This window comes from Gallus gallus, chromosome 4, assembly GCF_016699485.2.
Source record: "Gallus gallus isolate bGalGal1 chromosome 4, bGalGal1.mat.broiler.GRCg7b, whole genome shotgun sequence".
In the NCBI taxonomy this organism is placed as follows: Eukaryota; Metazoa; Chordata; class Aves; order Galliformes; family Phasianidae; genus Gallus; species Gallus gallus.
Genome location: NC_052535.1, coordinates 21,532,374 through 21,551,012, shown reverse-complemented (window position 1 = coordinate 21,551,012; position 18,639 = coordinate 21,532,374). Strand labels below are relative to the sequence as shown.

General features: G+C 39.8%; 1 protein-coding gene and 1 long non-coding RNA gene across 13 annotated transcripts in view; one reads left to right on the top strand and one right to left on the bottom strand.

Annotated features, from left to right (window-relative positions):
- RAPGEF2 (Rap guanine nucleotide exchange factor 2) overlaps positions 1-18,639 on the bottom strand; it is a 174,424-nt gene that overhangs the window by 126,989 nt on the left and 28,796 nt on the right. Inside the window, exon 1 of one of the 12 annotated variants that reach the window (XM_040699703.2) lies at positions 12,719-12,764. The exons of the other annotated variants lie outside the window; for them this stretch is intronic. Within the exon in view, the coding sequence (XP_040555637.1) occupies positions 12,719-12,754 (36 nt within the window). The 5' untranslated portion in view covers positions 12,755-12,764. Of the gene's footprint in view, positions 1-12,718; positions 12,765-18,639 lie in introns of those variants that run through there. 12 annotated transcript variants of the gene reach the window in all.
- LOC121110657 lies at positions 15,130-17,313 on the top strand. Its single transcript, XR_005859562.2, has 2 exons — positions 15,130-15,248; positions 16,825-17,313. It is a non-coding gene; the product is annotated as an uncharacterized LOC121110657 (long non-coding RNA).

Genomic DNA, 18,639 nt, shown 5'->3' with positions numbered 1-18,639 from the left:
GTTGTCCCAGCCAAACCCAAAGGTATGGCAAGATGTTACCCTGAGAGTGAGATCATGCTTCGCAAATATTAAGCTGTCAAAAGCAAGAGCAAAACCACAGTCTGAACAGACTTCTGCCACAACACAAAAATCCAGTGTTGCTGACACTAAAATCCCTGCCATACACAAAGGAAGATGAAGTACTCTAATTTTAGCTTCCCAACAGTAGAAAACAGTTAAACTTTCTCATAGTTGCTGTGCAGGAGCATGTCCAGGTATGTGAGTATTTATCAGTGAGCCATACCAGGAGTCATTTGCTGAAGAGATTAAAATGAAGTATTTGTCATGCAGTACAGACTTTGTCTCCTTCACATCAGGACCTTCACACTCAGGGTGCCCACAACATGGAAAGACAGGCATAATTCTAACATTATTGCAAGTTAAATTATTCTTTTTAACTTCACTGCAAGCTATCACAGAATTTTTCTGGAAGTTATTCCTACTACTGTACAACATACAAAGAAATTCGTGGCTTTCAAAAAAAATTGTCTTTTCAGAATAAGGCAACCCAATTGGTAGCCACACAGATCTTACTCTGAACTGTGGAGAAAGAAAAGCAAACTATCAGTGACTAATAGTTTATCTCTGAACACAGAATAAAATTGGTAATTATTCATATACTGGATTTCCAAGTGCCACCTAAGACAAAGAGCATCCCCACCCAGCCCAACACATCCCTCTCATACAAAGGCTCCAGGCACTAGCTTGGCTTTTCTCAAAACTACAGCTCTCCAAGACAATGAGAAGAGGACTTGAATGGAAGAGTTTCTAAAAACAAGTACCTTCTCATCCATACTGGGTGACTGGGATCAAAAGGCAAGTTTTGAATGCTAGGGTCTTTTAGAGACATCAAATTTTAAAAGAGTTATTTTAGAGCGTTAGCTAAACCTGATGGAGGCCGAAGTTCTGAAAAATTTTGCCATCTTCAACCTGTATGAATTTGTCTTGACTAGCATGCATCATATCTCAGGAAACCTATGACAAAACATCACTCGTCAGTAACCAGGCATGACTAAGCTTAAGAACCAGCGTCCATCAGAAGCACATTAACCGAGCACAAACCTTCACTTCCTCTGCTTTGGCTATGTGGTGAGAAAGGACTATAGGCACTGTATTGATCTTGCTCGGGCTTGTTGAGACACAGAAATTGTTATTATTAGCTACACTGTGAGAAAGGACGATTGTTCTGGGTTAGGAAAGGAATTTTCAAACCCAATTGGTAACAGGAAAAGCAGACAATTTCCATCTGGAACTGAAGCATCCATACACGGAGCTAATCAGGAACAACTCCAAAACCTCCTAAAGAAAAAGGAAAATTCCCATTTTCATGGTCTGTCTTAACTGGGCACTGTCCCAGCTCAGAACAAAAGCATGCTTCTGCAAAGCCTTCAGTTGTATTATTACTTTTAAAATTCAGAAGCTGAAGAAATACTGTAGGGTCATGGTAAAACAATTGTGGATAAACAAGGTGTTTCAATGGGATAGTTAGTTCAGCCTCTCTTTCACATATGTTTTGTTTGGGTTATGAATACTTTATTTAAACAAGTTCCACTTGAAAGAAAATTTCATTCATCTTCATTTATGCTTTTTTTGTAGCAACAAAAAAAAATGCGTTATAAACCTCTGCTTTCATGTAATGCCTCAGAGATTCACATATAATAATTTAAGCAGTTGTTGGTTTTCAATCTTAACCAGCAGAACCTGCTCAAATGTATAAAATGGAGTTGGAAGGTTCAGTGACCCACCCCATAGGAATAGACTTTTAACCCTGGCTCAAAATTAGTACAATTGATTTAACATACCCTGCTGGTCAGAAAGCTTTTAGCTGAGTAAAGAAATTAAGACAGTCATGAATACAACCATCCTATATGGTGGGGTTATATGTGGAAAGGGTAGACGAGAAATTAAAGCCTACCATCTTGTCAAAGTCAGTGCATAAACTAATGAGCCTAGGAAATTACAGGGTAGTGCTGTGCGTTTCCATTCTGCTTTCCAGACTTCTCAAAAGTCAGACAATTAAATGCTTAACACAAAAGTATAAGTTCTGTAGTCAAAAATCCAACCTTTGGTCGCATGTCCAAATGCAAACAAAGTGGTTTCACCACAAAAGATCTCTCCCACTGATTGCACAGTTCATAATTATAAAAGGCACTTATGTTACTCACCATTTGAAGTATATATAATTGCCTTTTCATGCCTTTTCAATATTTATAGCCAACAGTTGGAAGCTTGCATTAAATCTGTTCTACCCATTTCACATTCACTGTACCAAAGTTCACATATTTTGTTGCACTTAAGCCAGTCCCCAGGGGTTTGGTTTCGTTTTGTTTTCATAATGCTAAGAAGAGCCTCAAATTGTTTTGAGACCATGTTATTTGTCCCATGTTTTCCATTATTTATATAGAATAAGATTAAATGTCTACAAGAAAATCAGTCTTGTAACAAATATCAGCTACTAAATACAGTGGGACTTATTTCAAAATAACTATTTGCAACAGAAATGTAACTAACCACTTAAAATTATAATGGTTGACAGTTTTTGGACAACAATTAGTTTGTTTGTTTTCTTAGCATGCTTTATTAGATTACAGGTTAGATCCATGACACCAGTTTAACCACAAGGACTACAATCCAGACAATTTAGGCATAACTAAACCAGTCAAACCAATCCCCATGAAGTAAAGACACTCCATGCCCCCTCCCAACTTGGTCTTGCTGAAATCCTGATACACTTTCCATGCAACAGACAAGAGCCCCCTACTGTCTGAGAAATGTGAATTTCTGTAAAGCTTAGGTCACAGTACTTTAACATCATAGCCAAACGGTAACCACAACTAAACAGCACCCTTTCTTCAAATACATCACTACAACTATTGCGATCATTACAAGTCACAGAGTACACCATACCGGTACTCAGAAAGCATCACACTTGGGAGGGGTGACTGTTCCCAGCCACAAGCAAATAAATTGCAGTGACATTAAAGAGCTGCCACTTGCCAACTGATCTGTGATAGTCATTCATGTAAAGATTTTATGTTCATCGCTGCAAACAAGCTATAAATGTATTAACAGACTTAGAAGGCAATGCTGCTTAGCTGATGAATGGACAACCTGGTAAACTACACCAGCACAATCAGTTGCCGTCATCTCTCTGCACCTAAAGCCAGTGCCCAACTACTCCTGTTTTGTCTCATTTCTCCAAAATACTCACATTTTCCCTTATCTTTTTTTTTTTTTTTTTTTGAAACAAGGCCTTGCATAGCTTTGCTGCGCATTAGAAGCTCGAAGCCCAGCTATGAAGCATAGCCCTTTTCAGCACTGTCCCAAGTGCTGAAAGCCAGAAAACTCCACCCGCGACTTTCTGCATTTTTCCTTTGCCACTCAGGAAAAGAAAATAAAAAATAATAATTAAAAAAAAAGCAAAGAAACAAACAACCACAATCATCAAAATCAGGTTTCCTAGAGGTCCCCAGGGGAGACCCCAACAGCCCCAACTGCTCTCCCTGGGTTCCTTGCTGCAGACTGACATCAGCATCCTCAGGGACTGGTGAGCTGCCTGCCTGATTACCATGACAACTCGCAGGCAGAAAACAAAAGAAACCAAGTGCGCTGGAAGCAGTGCTCTGCCAGAACTTACAACAGAAATATCTCGGCAGTACTATAATCAAAAGAAAAGAGCAAGTTACTTTATATCACTGGCCTGCAACCATTTTGTATTGCTGGCTTACAATCAACCCAAGCAAAAACAGAAAATAAAACAAAAAGCTTACCTTTCCAGCTGCTGACTGGAGCACTAACTGCAGCAAACCTGCACAGCTCCTTTATGTCATGGACAGCTCTATTTTCACTTGAGAAAAATCCTATTTCTCAGTTACTTTACATTTATGAACCAATAAATAAAAGCACAAGGAAAGGAGGAGAAAGGCTTACACCACAGCTGATTTCACAAAGGTTTCAAGTTCAATATGCAACTTTTCTACCATGTTTAAACAGTGCATTAAAATTCATTTCAGCTAACAATTCAAACATTCAGCTCCCCTTAGTTCAGTTTATAATTTAAACAAAAGCTTTATCATTTGATTTCCTGTTTTAAAAGGAAATAGCAGAAAACTTTGAGAGGTTTTTTTGAGCGTTTCTTCAAACAGACATTAATCTTTCTCCAAGCATCAGCAATAGGTCACAGGAAAATTATTCCTGAACAATCAAGCAAATGATCACACTGAAGTACGTATTTGCATGTCAAATCATTCGCACCCAACAGTTCACCTCAAAAGCTGCTAGCGGTCACATCCTCCCAGAGCTGCGATTACTCCTCTGTGCAAATGTGGTGATTAGAAAAATGCTGAAGTACTTTCCACAGAACAGCCTCTCCAAGCCTCAATTTGCTAGCTCAGGTGTTTCCTGAATAAGAGGCTGCATTTAATAATTCCGCATTTTTATCTTCTGGGTTTGGAGCTGAGTTTTTGGTTTTTCTTTCCATCCGATAAGGAATTGTAGGATTTTGAAAGGACTTGTTTTTGTCTTAAACATAACTTCGGGATGAGTCAGTTTCCATATCTCAGGTGGGCTGACTGAAGGCATCACTCTGATCTGACCTGGGTAGACTGTCATACCGTTAGAAGCAGAACGGCAACTGCCAAAGACATTTTCACATCAAACTGTGAAACATTTTAAGCAGTGTAGCATTATGGCAGTATTGAAACATTGTCCCTCTTAGGTCACCATTCTGCACTTAAATGCAGCTCTACCACAAAATAAGATAGGGGAAAAAAATAAACACCTAGCCACATCCTGAAGGTTCAGGCTCCTGTGTTGACCCTTTAATGGTCTCAAGTTCAGTGAGGCTATGCACACGCCCGTACCAGTCCACGTGAGGCTGCCCATGGCACAAGGAGCAGACAAGACCACCACAGCTCTGCAGCCAACAAGTAGGATGAGCAGGGCTCAGCCCATCTGCTCTGCCTGTGCCTGCTAAGGTGAAGTGACACTGAACAGCTTCAGCAGATAAAATGGATCACTGTCCCACAGGGGAAGGGCTTATCTCCCTTCATTCAGCCTTATCCAGTGCTGCATCCACAAGAGAAAACCATCAGGAACAACAGCTTAAAAATTACAAGAGAGAAGAAAAGCATAACACTTCACTACAACTCTCCACAGGTCCAGAAAAATTGCATTTTAGAGAGAACAAGCCATGCAAGTTGGTTTGGATTGAACTGTCTGAAGGGATTTGGAAACACTTTTTTCTTTATCATTCCCCATTAGCAGCTCTAGATAGCTCTTCCTCAGTATTCTGAAGTCCTTTTCATCTTATCACACCATCAGATCCAAATCCACTACTTGCATCAGACTCCTAAATCCAATACCTAACACATTCATTATTGAATCTCAAATTCCACACCTTAAAACACTGTACTGGAATCAGGAGTTATTCCGTCCAATAGCAGTGACTGTTTACCTCTGACCTACAAGCTGTCTACTGAACTACAGCTATATTTCTAATAATTGCTACCAAGATAAGTGCTGGTCAAATCACAACTGATTTACTTATTTTTAGTTTCCAAGATCATTCATGTGTTGCACTAGCATTTCTACCCACCTCGTTCTCCAGTTCTAACAAATACCAACCAACACCTACAGGTCAGCAGGTAGGGCAGCTGCCAAAGGACCATCTTAATTCACCCCATACTAAAGGCAAACAAGTTTTAAAACTTCAGTCTTCTCAGAGTGCCATCAGATGTTATATTTTTTTGCTTAGTATAAGTTAACTAAGTTAAGTCTTAATATGAAAAAGCTTGCCAGTTGCTTTGCAGACTGATTTAGACTGAGCATGACAGCCATTAGTTTACAAAATCTTAAGATACTGCTTATCAACTGATGAATGAGTGACAATTTGTTCTTAAACACTGAGTGCTTACCTTCACAGCAGCATGCTTGAACTACAAAACTGCACATTAAAGTACGTGCATTCTTCATTAGAGTATTTACTACCAAGTCTGACAACACACTTCTTCACCATGGAAAGCACCCCAAAGAGAGCCCAGCTCTAGCAGCAGAATGAAATACCACACATCTCCCCAGAGCAGGAAACATACAAGTTCTCTCCGCAGAGTACCCCACGTGAGCCCTTGTAATACCACTAGAAATCCAACTGTAAACAGGGCCAGGCACCAAGTCAGTATCTACACGTTCCTAAGGGTGTGCTAAGAAATATGACTAACATTAATTACCTGTTCCCACAGGCTTAGAGTGTTCTAAAACAAGAAAAAGAGACAAACATTTTTACACTCATTCTTCCGAGTCTAGCACAAGTGTGCTAGAAGTGACAAGAGGGATCCCAAAGGGCAGTAAATATTTTGTGATGACACCACTATCATGGAACAGGGCAGTGGCCAAGGAGATTGGCTTCAGGAGTAGCCAGTGCAACTCATGGCTGCACAGCACCCACTGGCACACCCGAGCTTTGGACATGGAGGGTGAGAGGCTACTACTAGTGACAGTGTGATTAAAAGCAGAGGTTTTTTGCAAAGGCTGGGTACAGTGGCTGAGTTGCACGATCTGCTTGGCTGCAGAGTACTGGGAGGGTAAGGCACAGCCCTGTGGTGTTGGGCATGAAGGACCAAGATGCAGACAGGCCTGTCATTAGCTGTGGCCTCCACTGGCCTCACCCTGGTACCAGCAGAGCTAATTGCTGCTTCTCTTCCTCACTGTCCAGCCTCACTGAGTAGGGCTCATTAAGTCAGGAACCTGATGACACCAAGACAGTCTCCACACATTTAGATAGCATTTCTCTGCTGGAGAAATAAGCCACAGTAACCCCAGAGAATGAGGTGTAGAAGGTAGACCCATAGAGAATCAGCTCAGGAGCAACAGAACTGGATGATAATTCCCACTGTGGAAACCCAGTGTGTCTCTGTATCATTCTCACTGCCCCAGGTGTAGAAACTCAGCTCAGGAGTTACTCAGTCAACTCTATATTGTCACAGGCTTTCCTCAGAGCACTCCTTGTGCCTCCACATGCTGTTCCATCTCAGCTCAGGCATGTGGCGGGACCTGACTTCTCTGAAAGATCCCCGCAGCACATGTAATCCAGATATCAACTGAGGAGGCAGCCTTTTAGAAAGCCTCCTCCTCCCTCAGTTAGGGTTAGCACAGATGATGATGATTATTTCTAGTGACCACCATATCCAAAGGGTGGCTTGTTTGTCTAATTTTATCTATTTAATCTGCAAGTGATTAACAGCCTCAGGCAAACTGGTTCAAGAAACAGCAATCAGACTGTCAACATTTCATCAACGATGGGTTGTACAACCACAGCACTTTCAGGTGACAGTTAGTCATTTTTCCTACGTGCACGGCCCATCCATTGCAGCTGAGTACTTCTGTTGAAAGAAGTTTCTACCTTGCCACGTTAGTCCCTCTGCCTTCCCTCCCTCACCAGTATTAAACCATTTCATCACTTCTACTTTTTAATAAAGATCTGTGGGGTTTCTCTGCTCCTCTACAAACTTGACAATTGCTGTAGGTTAGCAAGCACGTCTACCATTTTTTTCCTGGTAACGAATTCAAATAAATTAGTTCTTTGAATTTCTACTACATTCTCTTCTATACCTTCAGTGTTTAGACAGAGCAGGCAGAAACACGGTTGATGGCCAGTATAAAAACAAGTTAGCGGCCTCTAAGCAGCTGCTACAGGGCAAACACACAGCTTAAATAACCACCAGACGAGGAAAGAAATTGTCACCTCTCTTGGCAGATGCTAGAAAAAGACAGGACATAGCAGCAGCTCCAAGGCCCCACACATTTTATGGCCAGACAAACCCTGCAAAATCTGGTAAAAGTTCTATGTAAGTTCCAGCTGTACTGCTAACTAAGGCCATTTGGCACTTACGAAGGTGCAGAAGGCAGCTGGGAATTCTACGACAAGCTCATCAGCTATATGTTTCTGGGGAAACAATCAGCAGTGCAATATTTTCTTGAAAACTTCATTTACGGCTGCTCATAGAAGTAGGGAACCCCACAGCTTCTGCTCAGAGTGCAGAATACCATTATTACACTGCTTATTCTTGGTGCTTATTCTTCCACAATGAACCAAAGGAGATGTAAAGCAAGACTTGGCTGCAGATCACTGTCACAAGTGGCCTGCAGCTCTCATTGCACCTTAGCTCCACCTCCACAGACCCAGCTCAACACTCACTTCCATAAAACAACAGCAGGGCTCAGACACTGCTCAGGAGGCTCTGATTGCCAGGTGCTCCACCTGCCACCACTCACTGTGTGACCTGCCCTTAGCCAAATATCTCAATGGATCGTTTCCACTTCCAATTTGCAATGACCTTAAAAATATGCTACTTGCATGTTTTTTATACTTCCAGGGAACCAGCGCCCAACTGTGGCTTTGGCTCCCTCCTCTGCCACGCAAATTGAAATTTGGACCCTAGGAATTGGGAACACCTTTTTGCAGCCTGCCAGAGACCGTTTTATCACCTAAAACAATGTACCAGTACAGCACAGCATGTATCTTCTCCTGCCAGTCCTGCACAGCTGGTAATGTACAGATGAAGGACAGTCTGAATGATAGAGACAGTCACTGCTCAGCTTTCCTCCAGTTTTGCCAGAAGACATTCTCCAGCATTACAGCTGTGATTTAGCTGACTCTGTACAGTTGTCTCACCACATCTCAGAGGATGGTTCTGCAATTCTTTTTTTTTGTTGTTGTTTCTTTGACATTGACTAGCACTCCTCTGTGATTCTTGCTCTTTTGGAAGACTCAATGAATGCAGTAGTTGAGAACAGTAAATGCCTAGAGGTTTGCATTTTTTTTTTCTGTTTCCTTCAGTAAATCAAGAAAATGTCAATTTCAATCCATTTAAACTGCAATTATAGAATAGCTGCAATTAAAGGATACCTTGTTTTCAATGGCACATCAAAAAAAGTTGGCACTCTAGACTGAAAGCAAGAATTCAGTCTCTGAAATCATTAACTCGCACTGAGAATTCACAGAACATACAGCCAAGTAAGAAGTTAGAGGTTAGCTATTTACTAGGTACAAGTACAGAGCACAGGTGGCCACTGAATTATATGCAAGGACTATTTGCCCTTCAGTGAACCAGCTGAGAACTCCAGGTAGTTTAGGGTCAACGATATGTGCTTAACATCATCATTACTGGGGGAAGGGGAGGCAGAGGGTTCCTCCAGTTTTTGAGGTAATAATCCCAAGGATGAGGGTGCAGTGAAGATTGTATGTTCACATCAGTCCTCAGTCAGGTAAGACTGTGAGCAGACTCTCCCTTAGATTCTTCCACAGGAGTTTACAAGCAGCATAAGAATGAAAACTGCTAATAGCAGCAGAGACCTACAGAAGGAAAACATTGAGATTTTTCAGAACTTTTTTCTTGCCCAGTTACAAAACTGGGGGGAAATCTAGAAAAGCTAGAGTTGCTTCTCAATCACACTGCAGGAAAACAGAGATTTCAGGGCCTGGAAGATGACAACACTATACTCAGGCTACTCAGTTCTCTACTATGCAAAAGCTCTCTGGACTTACTTTGAAAAAATCTAAGTGATTTGGGAATGAATTATACCATTTTTTTATATTTTAAGCAGTAGAATATATTATTTTTAGAGCTACAGCACTTCACAGTAGATTCTTGGGTATTTCTCCTTTTAAGTCTTTGGCAGTAGCTAACCACCTTGTGGCAAGGGGATGTTCTCTTCTGTTAAAAATGGGAGCTTATTTAAGGCCAAGCACCTTCAGCTTTGCTGTGAGTGAGTCAGGATTCCTTTAGGACAAGGGAAGGGAAGCAAACACTGACAACTAATCAAAAGACAGATCCAAAGAAGAAAGCACAACTTTCTGTGATAAACTGAGTTGTAGAAGGTTTGACTGTACACAGACTTTTCAGAAGATGCCCACAGTTCTTTCTAATTAAATCCAGAGAAGTTTTTTAGAAAATCACTTTATAGGAGTAATTTGAGGGGAATTTTAATGGTTTGTCAGAGAAAGCCTATTTTTAAGCTTGATTTTATACTTTGGCAGAAGAAAACTGAAATACTGAACTAACAGCTTCACAGGAACTGGTGAAATCTGCAAACCTGATTTTAAAACTAAGTCAAAAGAGAAAAAATCTTTTTGTCTTTTCTTAGAAAGATTAAGTTGACAAACAAGTAGTTTTTCAAAGGTACTTATCAAGTGGATGAATTGAGGATCCAACCTTTTGCTTCAATATATTTATTCTTTTGATTTAAGAAAGGTACTTTTGAGTGCAAGGTGTATTCTCTCAGTTTTCTTAACTTAACTGCTAGCTAATTATAATCCAATCTAACAGTCTGAAGAATTTCTGGCAGGAATAAAAGATGAAGAAATCAAGAAATTTTAAGAAACTGGAAACATGAAGATTTCAAAAGGGTTGGGAAGCACCGAGGGCCCGTGTTGGGAACATCAAACACTTGATAACACAAATATTTACACACATTCTTACGTTCACAGAATAAGCTCTTTAAAAAAAATTAAAAATTAAAAAACACATCAAGTACTTCATACCAGAACACATGACCTGAAACCAAAGTTCAGCTTTTCCAGGTTTTCTAAGTTATAATTTAATACCAACCTTTCTTTAGTTTGAAATCGTAATACCCTACTCACTTTCAACCTACAATATACATCTATAATGTGTTCAAATGAAAAGTGACTTCAAGAAAAACAGAGCTTTGTTGCTTTTCAAGTAAAAACAGCCTACCCAAATTCTCAGAACTTACAAGTGAAAAGTAATGCTCAGGTCTTTTCTAGGTAACATTTTGTTCAAATAAATGAACTGCCCAAGCTTTCATTCTTGGCTTTACAGTGAGCTGGCAGAAGAGTACAAGAAGCTTGATAATTTGGCAATGCAAGACCAAGAAGTCAATATCTGGCTGGCTGACAAGACAATTTTCCGGCTGTAATCTCATTCTCCTAAGCAAATTAAAACCAAGAGATACTTCCATTGCCCTTCTGGTTAATGTCATTTCACTCACTGGAACAGCCTGCTGTTTGACTATTAATATGACTATTACCAAGAATAAGTTTTATTTCTGACCTCAAGCCAGCAGAGTAAAGTCCAAGAAACCCAGGATACATTCACAGCACAGCCACTGCTCACATGTATTCAGATTAACCCTCAGAGCACACGTGGTTGGTGAGCACATGTACAACTAAGCACAAATACACATCACATGGAAAAAGGTTTATGGGAAGACCGCTTACACAAAAATATTTTTAAAAAATGAAAACAAAACCACCATAATAACTGAGCAAGCAGCACCACACAAAGCAAGCAAAGGATTCTTGTATTCACTATTTGCTGGATAGCAAAGAATAAAATTCTGAAATTAAGTAATTGGAAGTAGTGTACCAAAAACAGATTTGCAAATAAACATGCACTCAAAAGCTTTCATTTCTTCATAGGACATATCCCACTGGCTCTGGTGTCAAAATCTTTATTTGGTATATTTTATTAACAAATGGCACTGAGAGGCAGATCTAACAAGCTCATTCGATAAGTACAGGTTTTTTCAGTTAGAAATTACATCATGTAATCATCCAAATTCCCAGACACTGTTAAAGAAGAATTCTGTTACTGCAGAAACATTCTGGCATTATAAAGGTACTCGATTTAGCCTGGCAGCAGTCCACAGTTCACAAGCACACAGTGAGGTATCAGAAGATGAAACAAAGTGGTCGAACCTTTTAAAGGAGGACATTTTTTTTATTATTCTCCCCCCCCCCCTCTTTTAAGCTCTCCACGAATGTGCCAATATTGCAGCTGAATCCCACAGTTAGCATGATTTTACAAGCCTCTGTTTCAGGTCAGTATCTCACAAAAGTGACTTAAAATATATATAAGGTTTTTACACAACACTGGAAGCAAAAGTAACCAAAAAAGCTCTTACTGTTACTTTATCTGACTGTCTGCACTGTTTCCTACCTCACCATTTGAACCCCAGCACACAGAGTAACTGTTCTGAGAAAAAGCACAAAGACGCCCTAATTATTAGAAATCCCTGAACAAACCTAAGCAGCAGAGTAAGATTAATACAGTCACAAGACCCAGAGATTAATCTATTTACCAAAGAATCCGTGCAACAAAGCAGTCTAACACCAGAAGATTACTGAAGCTAGATTTTCAACAAGATAAGAAGGGTCAAGAGACCTGGAGAGTGCAAAACATCTCCCTAATAATGGCTTCTTCTAAAAATAAAAATATGTTCCAGAGGAAAAAGGTTCTATCTTGCCAACATTTAATTTAAAACAGTCTAATTTAAAAAATACATATGAATTACAATCAAGAGTCCAAATTACAGTAGAACACATTACAAAATAAGCCAAGTAATTAACTGACCAGTAAAATAAGTCCCCTACTTTTTTTAATTACATCTAAAGAATGAATGCCAACAAACAACCTAAAACACACATGCACCCCAGAAAAGGACTCCATATCTTAGAGAAGTATGTTTCAAATCAGTAAACTGAATCCAAATTTTAGTTGAAATTATTAAAAAAAATCCCAAACAGTAATTGTAGGAACTACTTATTCCACATTTTTCACAACTCAAGTATGGGATTCTTTCCTAAAAGCTACTGTAATCATTTTAGAAGGAAAAGAAAAATAACCCATTGGTTCTAGAACACAAACCTTCCACCAACCTTAAGAGAAAAAGGAAAAAAAATAAGATAGCTCATCAGCTGAACCTAGGTGAACCAAAAGAAGGCTCTGAGGTCCTGAGGCTTGATAATCATCTACAGGGTCATGTGCCAGATATCCCAATCACAGTTTAACAGAAGGTGATACAGTGAATTCAATAACCCAGAACATGGAACAAGATGATTCCAACTAGGAATTTAAGGGACCATTGGACTCTGTTGTTTTTCTTGTAGATTGCTGTTAAATATTCAGCCAGCTTATCTAAAGAATCCAGGAAATCCCATCACTTACACCAGGATCAGATAGTTTTCTAAAGGTGTATTCACAATGTAGTTATAGGCATAGTGCAGAAGATGCCACAGACGTTTCTGTAAGTTGCACAGAAACTCAGACTGATCTTAGTACATTCTTGATCATTGAGTTAGACTCCCACTTGCACATATTCTAAAGGTATGTTCTCAACAGGAATTTCATTTCATGCAGAGGACCTTAAGACAACCAAGAACTGATGTCACTCGAGTTTGCACTGAATGCATACTCACCCTTACTGTTCCTATCATCCAATATTTTCCATTGGCAGCTCCAGTTTTTAATTCATATGGCTTCTAGATTAGAGACAGTTGCCAGTTCTAAAGGCTTCCAGGGACCTGTAATGAAGCTGAAGCTGCTCTCAAGCCTGGGAAAGAGTGTGCACAAAGAGAGAAATTCTTCCTTCCATCTAGGGCATCCAGAAGGGAAAAAGCAAGAATGACAACAGAGGGATTAATGAGTTATGATAGCTCCCAAACTCCATGCTCCAGTTTCAGAGGCAGGCCAGCTGCCCACAGTTCCCAGAGGAGAACCTCCCCCAGCTCAAGCAAGCTCTGACACCAGGCAGTGCCAAGCAGACCCTGCAGACCCCATGAGGCCGGCACATTGCCTCCTGTTACCTCACAGTGCGCTGGGCACTGACTCCTCTCACCTGAAAGTAGCCCAAGAGTAGGAAGCATTCAGGGTGCAAGAAAAGTACAAGTGGCAGTGCCTTTTCCCTGTATGCTGAATTTGTTTGATATTCAACTCTCGGTCACCAGAAGCTGCAAACCTCTAGAAGTAGATGATTTAACACTGCCAAACTGAAGGGCAACACAAGAGCCAAGTGGAGGACACAAGGCCATATCATTCCCTCACTTCTCAGTGCCTATGTTTAACCACACCTAATTCAGTTTTAAAAGCAAGTCGTACCAGCCACATCCTCCCTTCCTTTTTGTGTTAAATAATTATCTTTAATAATACCTTTATAGCATGCCTCCATTTTCCCACAGTCTCATTAACCTGGTGATTTGATAACAATAGAGTTTCTTGCCTGCAAAGACAGAGGATGCAGCTGCTTCCATCTATAAATAAGATGTTGTTGTATCAGATGTGAGCACTATTGTGTCAGCAGTCAATCAGTTACAAGAGAAGATTAAAAGCAAGCGTGGAGGTGTATTTTTTTCCCCTTTCTTGGAATTGAAAGGTCCTCCATCTTAAATAAAGGAGCTAAAAGGCGACCAGAAAAAAAGTACAATAGTTAATGCAAGTCACCTCTCGTACACTCCAACTTATTTACAGAAAGGAAACTTGAACAGTAACGGCAAACTACTGGACAATGGACTTGATGTAGGATTTTAATATCATGTGAGGCTGTCCTTCATCTTGTACACCCAACAGTACTTTAAAGCATCCGTGGGGAAGAGTAAACCTCAGTTTTTCATTAACATTTTTGTGTTGGGCAGGTCTATCAGTACATACATACCTGTATTTTGGAGGGAAGGATGTAGATGATCTTTAAGATCCCTTCCAACCCAAGCCATTCTGTGAGTTTAATCGTACCTCAAATTTTCAAGCACAGAGAAAAAGCCAGCATAGAAGTCTGTGTCACTGGCCAGCCAAGGGAAGTGCTACAGTTTATCAGGAGGGTAAGTTCAGGAAGCATTTATGGGTACCTGCAGGTTGGTTTGAGGTGTGGTGCACAAGCACTGTGAGCTAGCCCCCATCTGACCAGAGGAGACAAGTACAGATGGACAAAGAAACCCAAGTGGCTTGAGCATCAGTCTGTGGATAGATTCTCGTGTCATAAGTAGAAAGGAAGCCATAAAGAGGGGGAAAGGAGAAAGCCACTACCTACCCTTGTCACAGGTTTGAAAGCTTTACTGTCGCATATCAGAGATCTCCTCTCTAACATACTATTTTCTTTCCTAATAGCACCAAGTACTGTAAATCACACCAGCCACTAATCCAAATTGTCAGTTACATTTCATTAGGAAAGCTTAGATATTTCACTGGCATCCTTCATTCATAAAAGTATAATTTGTGTTTCTCTTTGAGAAAGCATTAGAACAATGCAGCAGCCCTTACATCATCCAGGGCTGCTCTGTGCCCTCACCCCAGCTCAGTTCCAGGGCTCCAAGCAGCCCCAGCACAGCCAGACTGCTACCAGGGGCTGTTGCTGGGACCCCATGTTGGCACCCATTGGGAAACCATGCCCTGCAGAATGAAGTGGTATCTCTCAAGGTACATCTGCAAAATACAGCCTACCAGGCAGGCAAATACATCCCAGTAGGGTTGTAAGTGAGGAGCATCTGAGTTGATCAAGACTACACCTGTCCTACATGGATAATAAATAATTACATGTTCCTTCCTGACAAGTTATATTTGGCAGTTTGTCTGCACTGAACTTTACATATCGCTGTGGCAAACAGAGAGTTAAGTCTTGGGTTGTCTATATACACTTGAAAGGTAGGCATGCCTCCAAAAAAAGAAAAAGAAAGTGTGGGTACTTCCACTTTCCACTACTTTCCACTTAAGGAAAAAGTTTCAGTCATCAGAGTGAAAGATATAAGCATATTAGAGAAACAGCACAAACCAACAGATAATAGAATGTACTTAAAGATTAATGGAGTTGTTATAAATGAAGAAACAACAGAAAAGAATGCAACTCTGTTTTGCTTTTTCATCTCAGAAGTTTTCCTGCACTATGCAAAAGGAAACTTGCTAGCAGGAAAATCTTACTTCTACACACGGCACTGCCACAGGCTTCCAGCACCAATGATTACATTGAGCAGAACGCTATCTCCATCAGGAGTAACAAAGGGAAACTCCATATTCACCAAGTTCCTTACAGTACTCTTTAGATAACTAACTGGCACATCTATATTAAGGAAAACTATTCAAGATTGTTTACAGCAAATTGTGCTGCCTTCACATTTACCCCGACAGATATTCAAATCGAGGATCATGGCTAGGTTCAAAATTAAACTCCACCACTTCACAGTCTCAAACTACTACTGATTTAGTTCCATTCTAGTCACTGCAAGAGTCATTTTAAAATAAATTCTGCCAAATCACACAAGTCTACAAACATCTGGTGCTACAATAAAATCCTATCTGAAAACAAGCTGAGTCACTTATTAGCTTGGAAGAGGACACACTGATAATAATTCCACGTTGCATCATGTGCAAGTTCTTGCATAATTTTTCAGAAGAGATGGTATTTTTTCCAACTCTTCTTAAAAATCACATTTCAGAATCAATGAAAGAATTCGAAGGACCTGTGATAGCTTTCAAGCTACTAAAAAACAAATAGCCTTACAGTAGATTGTAACAAATTCATCAAATAGATAACTGTGAAGTCAAAAACATCAGCTTCTACAGCAGCGTGTCAAAGCCTTGACATTACAAAGTTGTCTTACTGCAGTACTTATTTGCCACTTACTTGTTTGGCTTTTTCCAGGAGAAAAAAAAGACCTTATTTTTAGAAAAAATGCAGAATTTCAAAACCCCATTCTTCAAGCCTAAGGTTCTCTTTTCCAAATACCCTTTATTTCTCCAAATAAACACTGCCACGTTTATGAAGAACAATACAGCATAACCAAGAGGTATTCTTCGAGTTTAAGCTCAGCTTGACAGAATTCGTATTAGACTACAGGAGAAAGCATAATTTCTTTAGCATATGTTCAAAGCATAGCAGTAGTATACTAGATCCACTTAAACTAAATGCCAGACAAGCAACAGCAGCACTCCATTTATTATCTGTATTAAGTACCATATATAACATGACTAAGCTGAATATCTACAACTCTTTTCATAGGGCTGTTCCCTGCATGTATGCTCTGCATGAAGTTCTTATTGGAAAGATGTATTTCCACCTGCCCAGATCTGAAGCTGCCAGGTAATCTTCTCCTGACTTCCAGACAGAAGACCATAACCTTGGTATTTCTTGCGTCTCAGTACAAAGCAACTCCTTCTCCAGACCTCACGTTTTCCTACTCCAATACACATAAAATGGGCAAGACCATATACTGTATCCATTGAGGATGTATCGTTAAGCATGCACTATTGACAGCAGAAAGCATCATCGTATTAACGAAGAAAAAAACAACAAAAAGAGTTGCTCAAAACAGAGAAGGTGAATTCGAGCAAGCCAGCTGCAGCAGGAACACAAAAACCTGTGGGCACTGCGTAAGGACACATTTAGACTTCCCAGCAAAACAAACATTTAAGAACAGCTCTAGTGCTACAGCTCATCTGAACACTTCCGTCACAACAAAGATATGATCAGGAAAGACCATGACCTGTACTGTTCTGTTTGTTTTGTTGTTTTTTTTTTTTTATTTCTCAAGGGTATCCTCAAGCGCCAGCAAATTAAGGGAGCCGACGTCCTCCTTCCTTCCTTTCCTCCCTGCATGCCTTCCCCACCCCCAGGTACTTGCTACACAAGTGGTTTGTTTATAGACAACCAGCCTTCTTACATTTCTGCGTTTTGATCCCTGCTGCTTTAGCAAATAAGCACACCACTGCATATTCTTTCATAACTGCACCAACAGTTATGGTCAAATTTACTCTGTGCATACATTTGGGATTTGAATGCAGAAGCACTGCACAATACACAGGTGATCACCAGCCCAGCATTCCTCTGAATTCATCTATGGTGGAAGAACAAGCATTTGCACTTTCTATTTTTTTTTCTTTTTGTCTAAAGTCCACTTTCTGGAAACTCACTGGTGCAATCAACACACCTTCCATAACTTCTGTAGTAAGAGATGAAACACAGTCTTCAAATTGAACTGCATCTTTATAAACAAGAATGAAATATAGCACAGATAGATATAAGAGGCAAAACAAGAACCGTTAACAGAGAGAAAGGACAGAGGAGCGTAACACAAACAAAAGGTGAAAACGTTGGTGCATTAAATCAGAAGGTTGGATCATTTTCATTCCATAATACTCAAGCATAGCAAATAATCGATGACCGGTTTTTCTTATATCCATCAGGTGATAGACAAATACATACAGAACAAAATATCACCTGCAGTAGCTTCATTTAAACAGAAAACACAAGAAGCCAAGCTTTTCAACTGTTATTCTTATCTCCAAGCATACAAGGCTTTGGAACAAATTTTATGGTCAGAGAGAAAAATATAAGTTATTACAGCACAGCCAACAATATAACCAAGACCAGATTTTGTGTTATATTTTGGTTATATTTGGGTGGATTTTTTTTTCCCCCTCTTAGATAAAATCCAGAAAGATGAGTTGCTTTTAATGAACACCACATTGAATACAGTGCCACGTTGAAAATTAGTAAAGTTGGAGAACATGACTGTTTATAGCGAAACACAGGAACACAAAACCCAAGGACTTATTTCAAAGGGAATACAGCAAAGTATTACAGAAAGTACCTTAGAAAGGAATTACTGGACTATCTTTCTGGATTGATTTTATGTCCTATCTTGTCATTTTTTCCAAGTTTATGACTGTGGCAAAAAAAAAAAGTATCCATTAAAAGTAAAAAGCACAGTCAAAAGGCAAATCATACCTAAACAAAAGGATTTTAAACATTAAAAAAAAAATCAGCCACCAATGATGCAAAAACATTTATGAACAAATGAAAAATAACTTATTA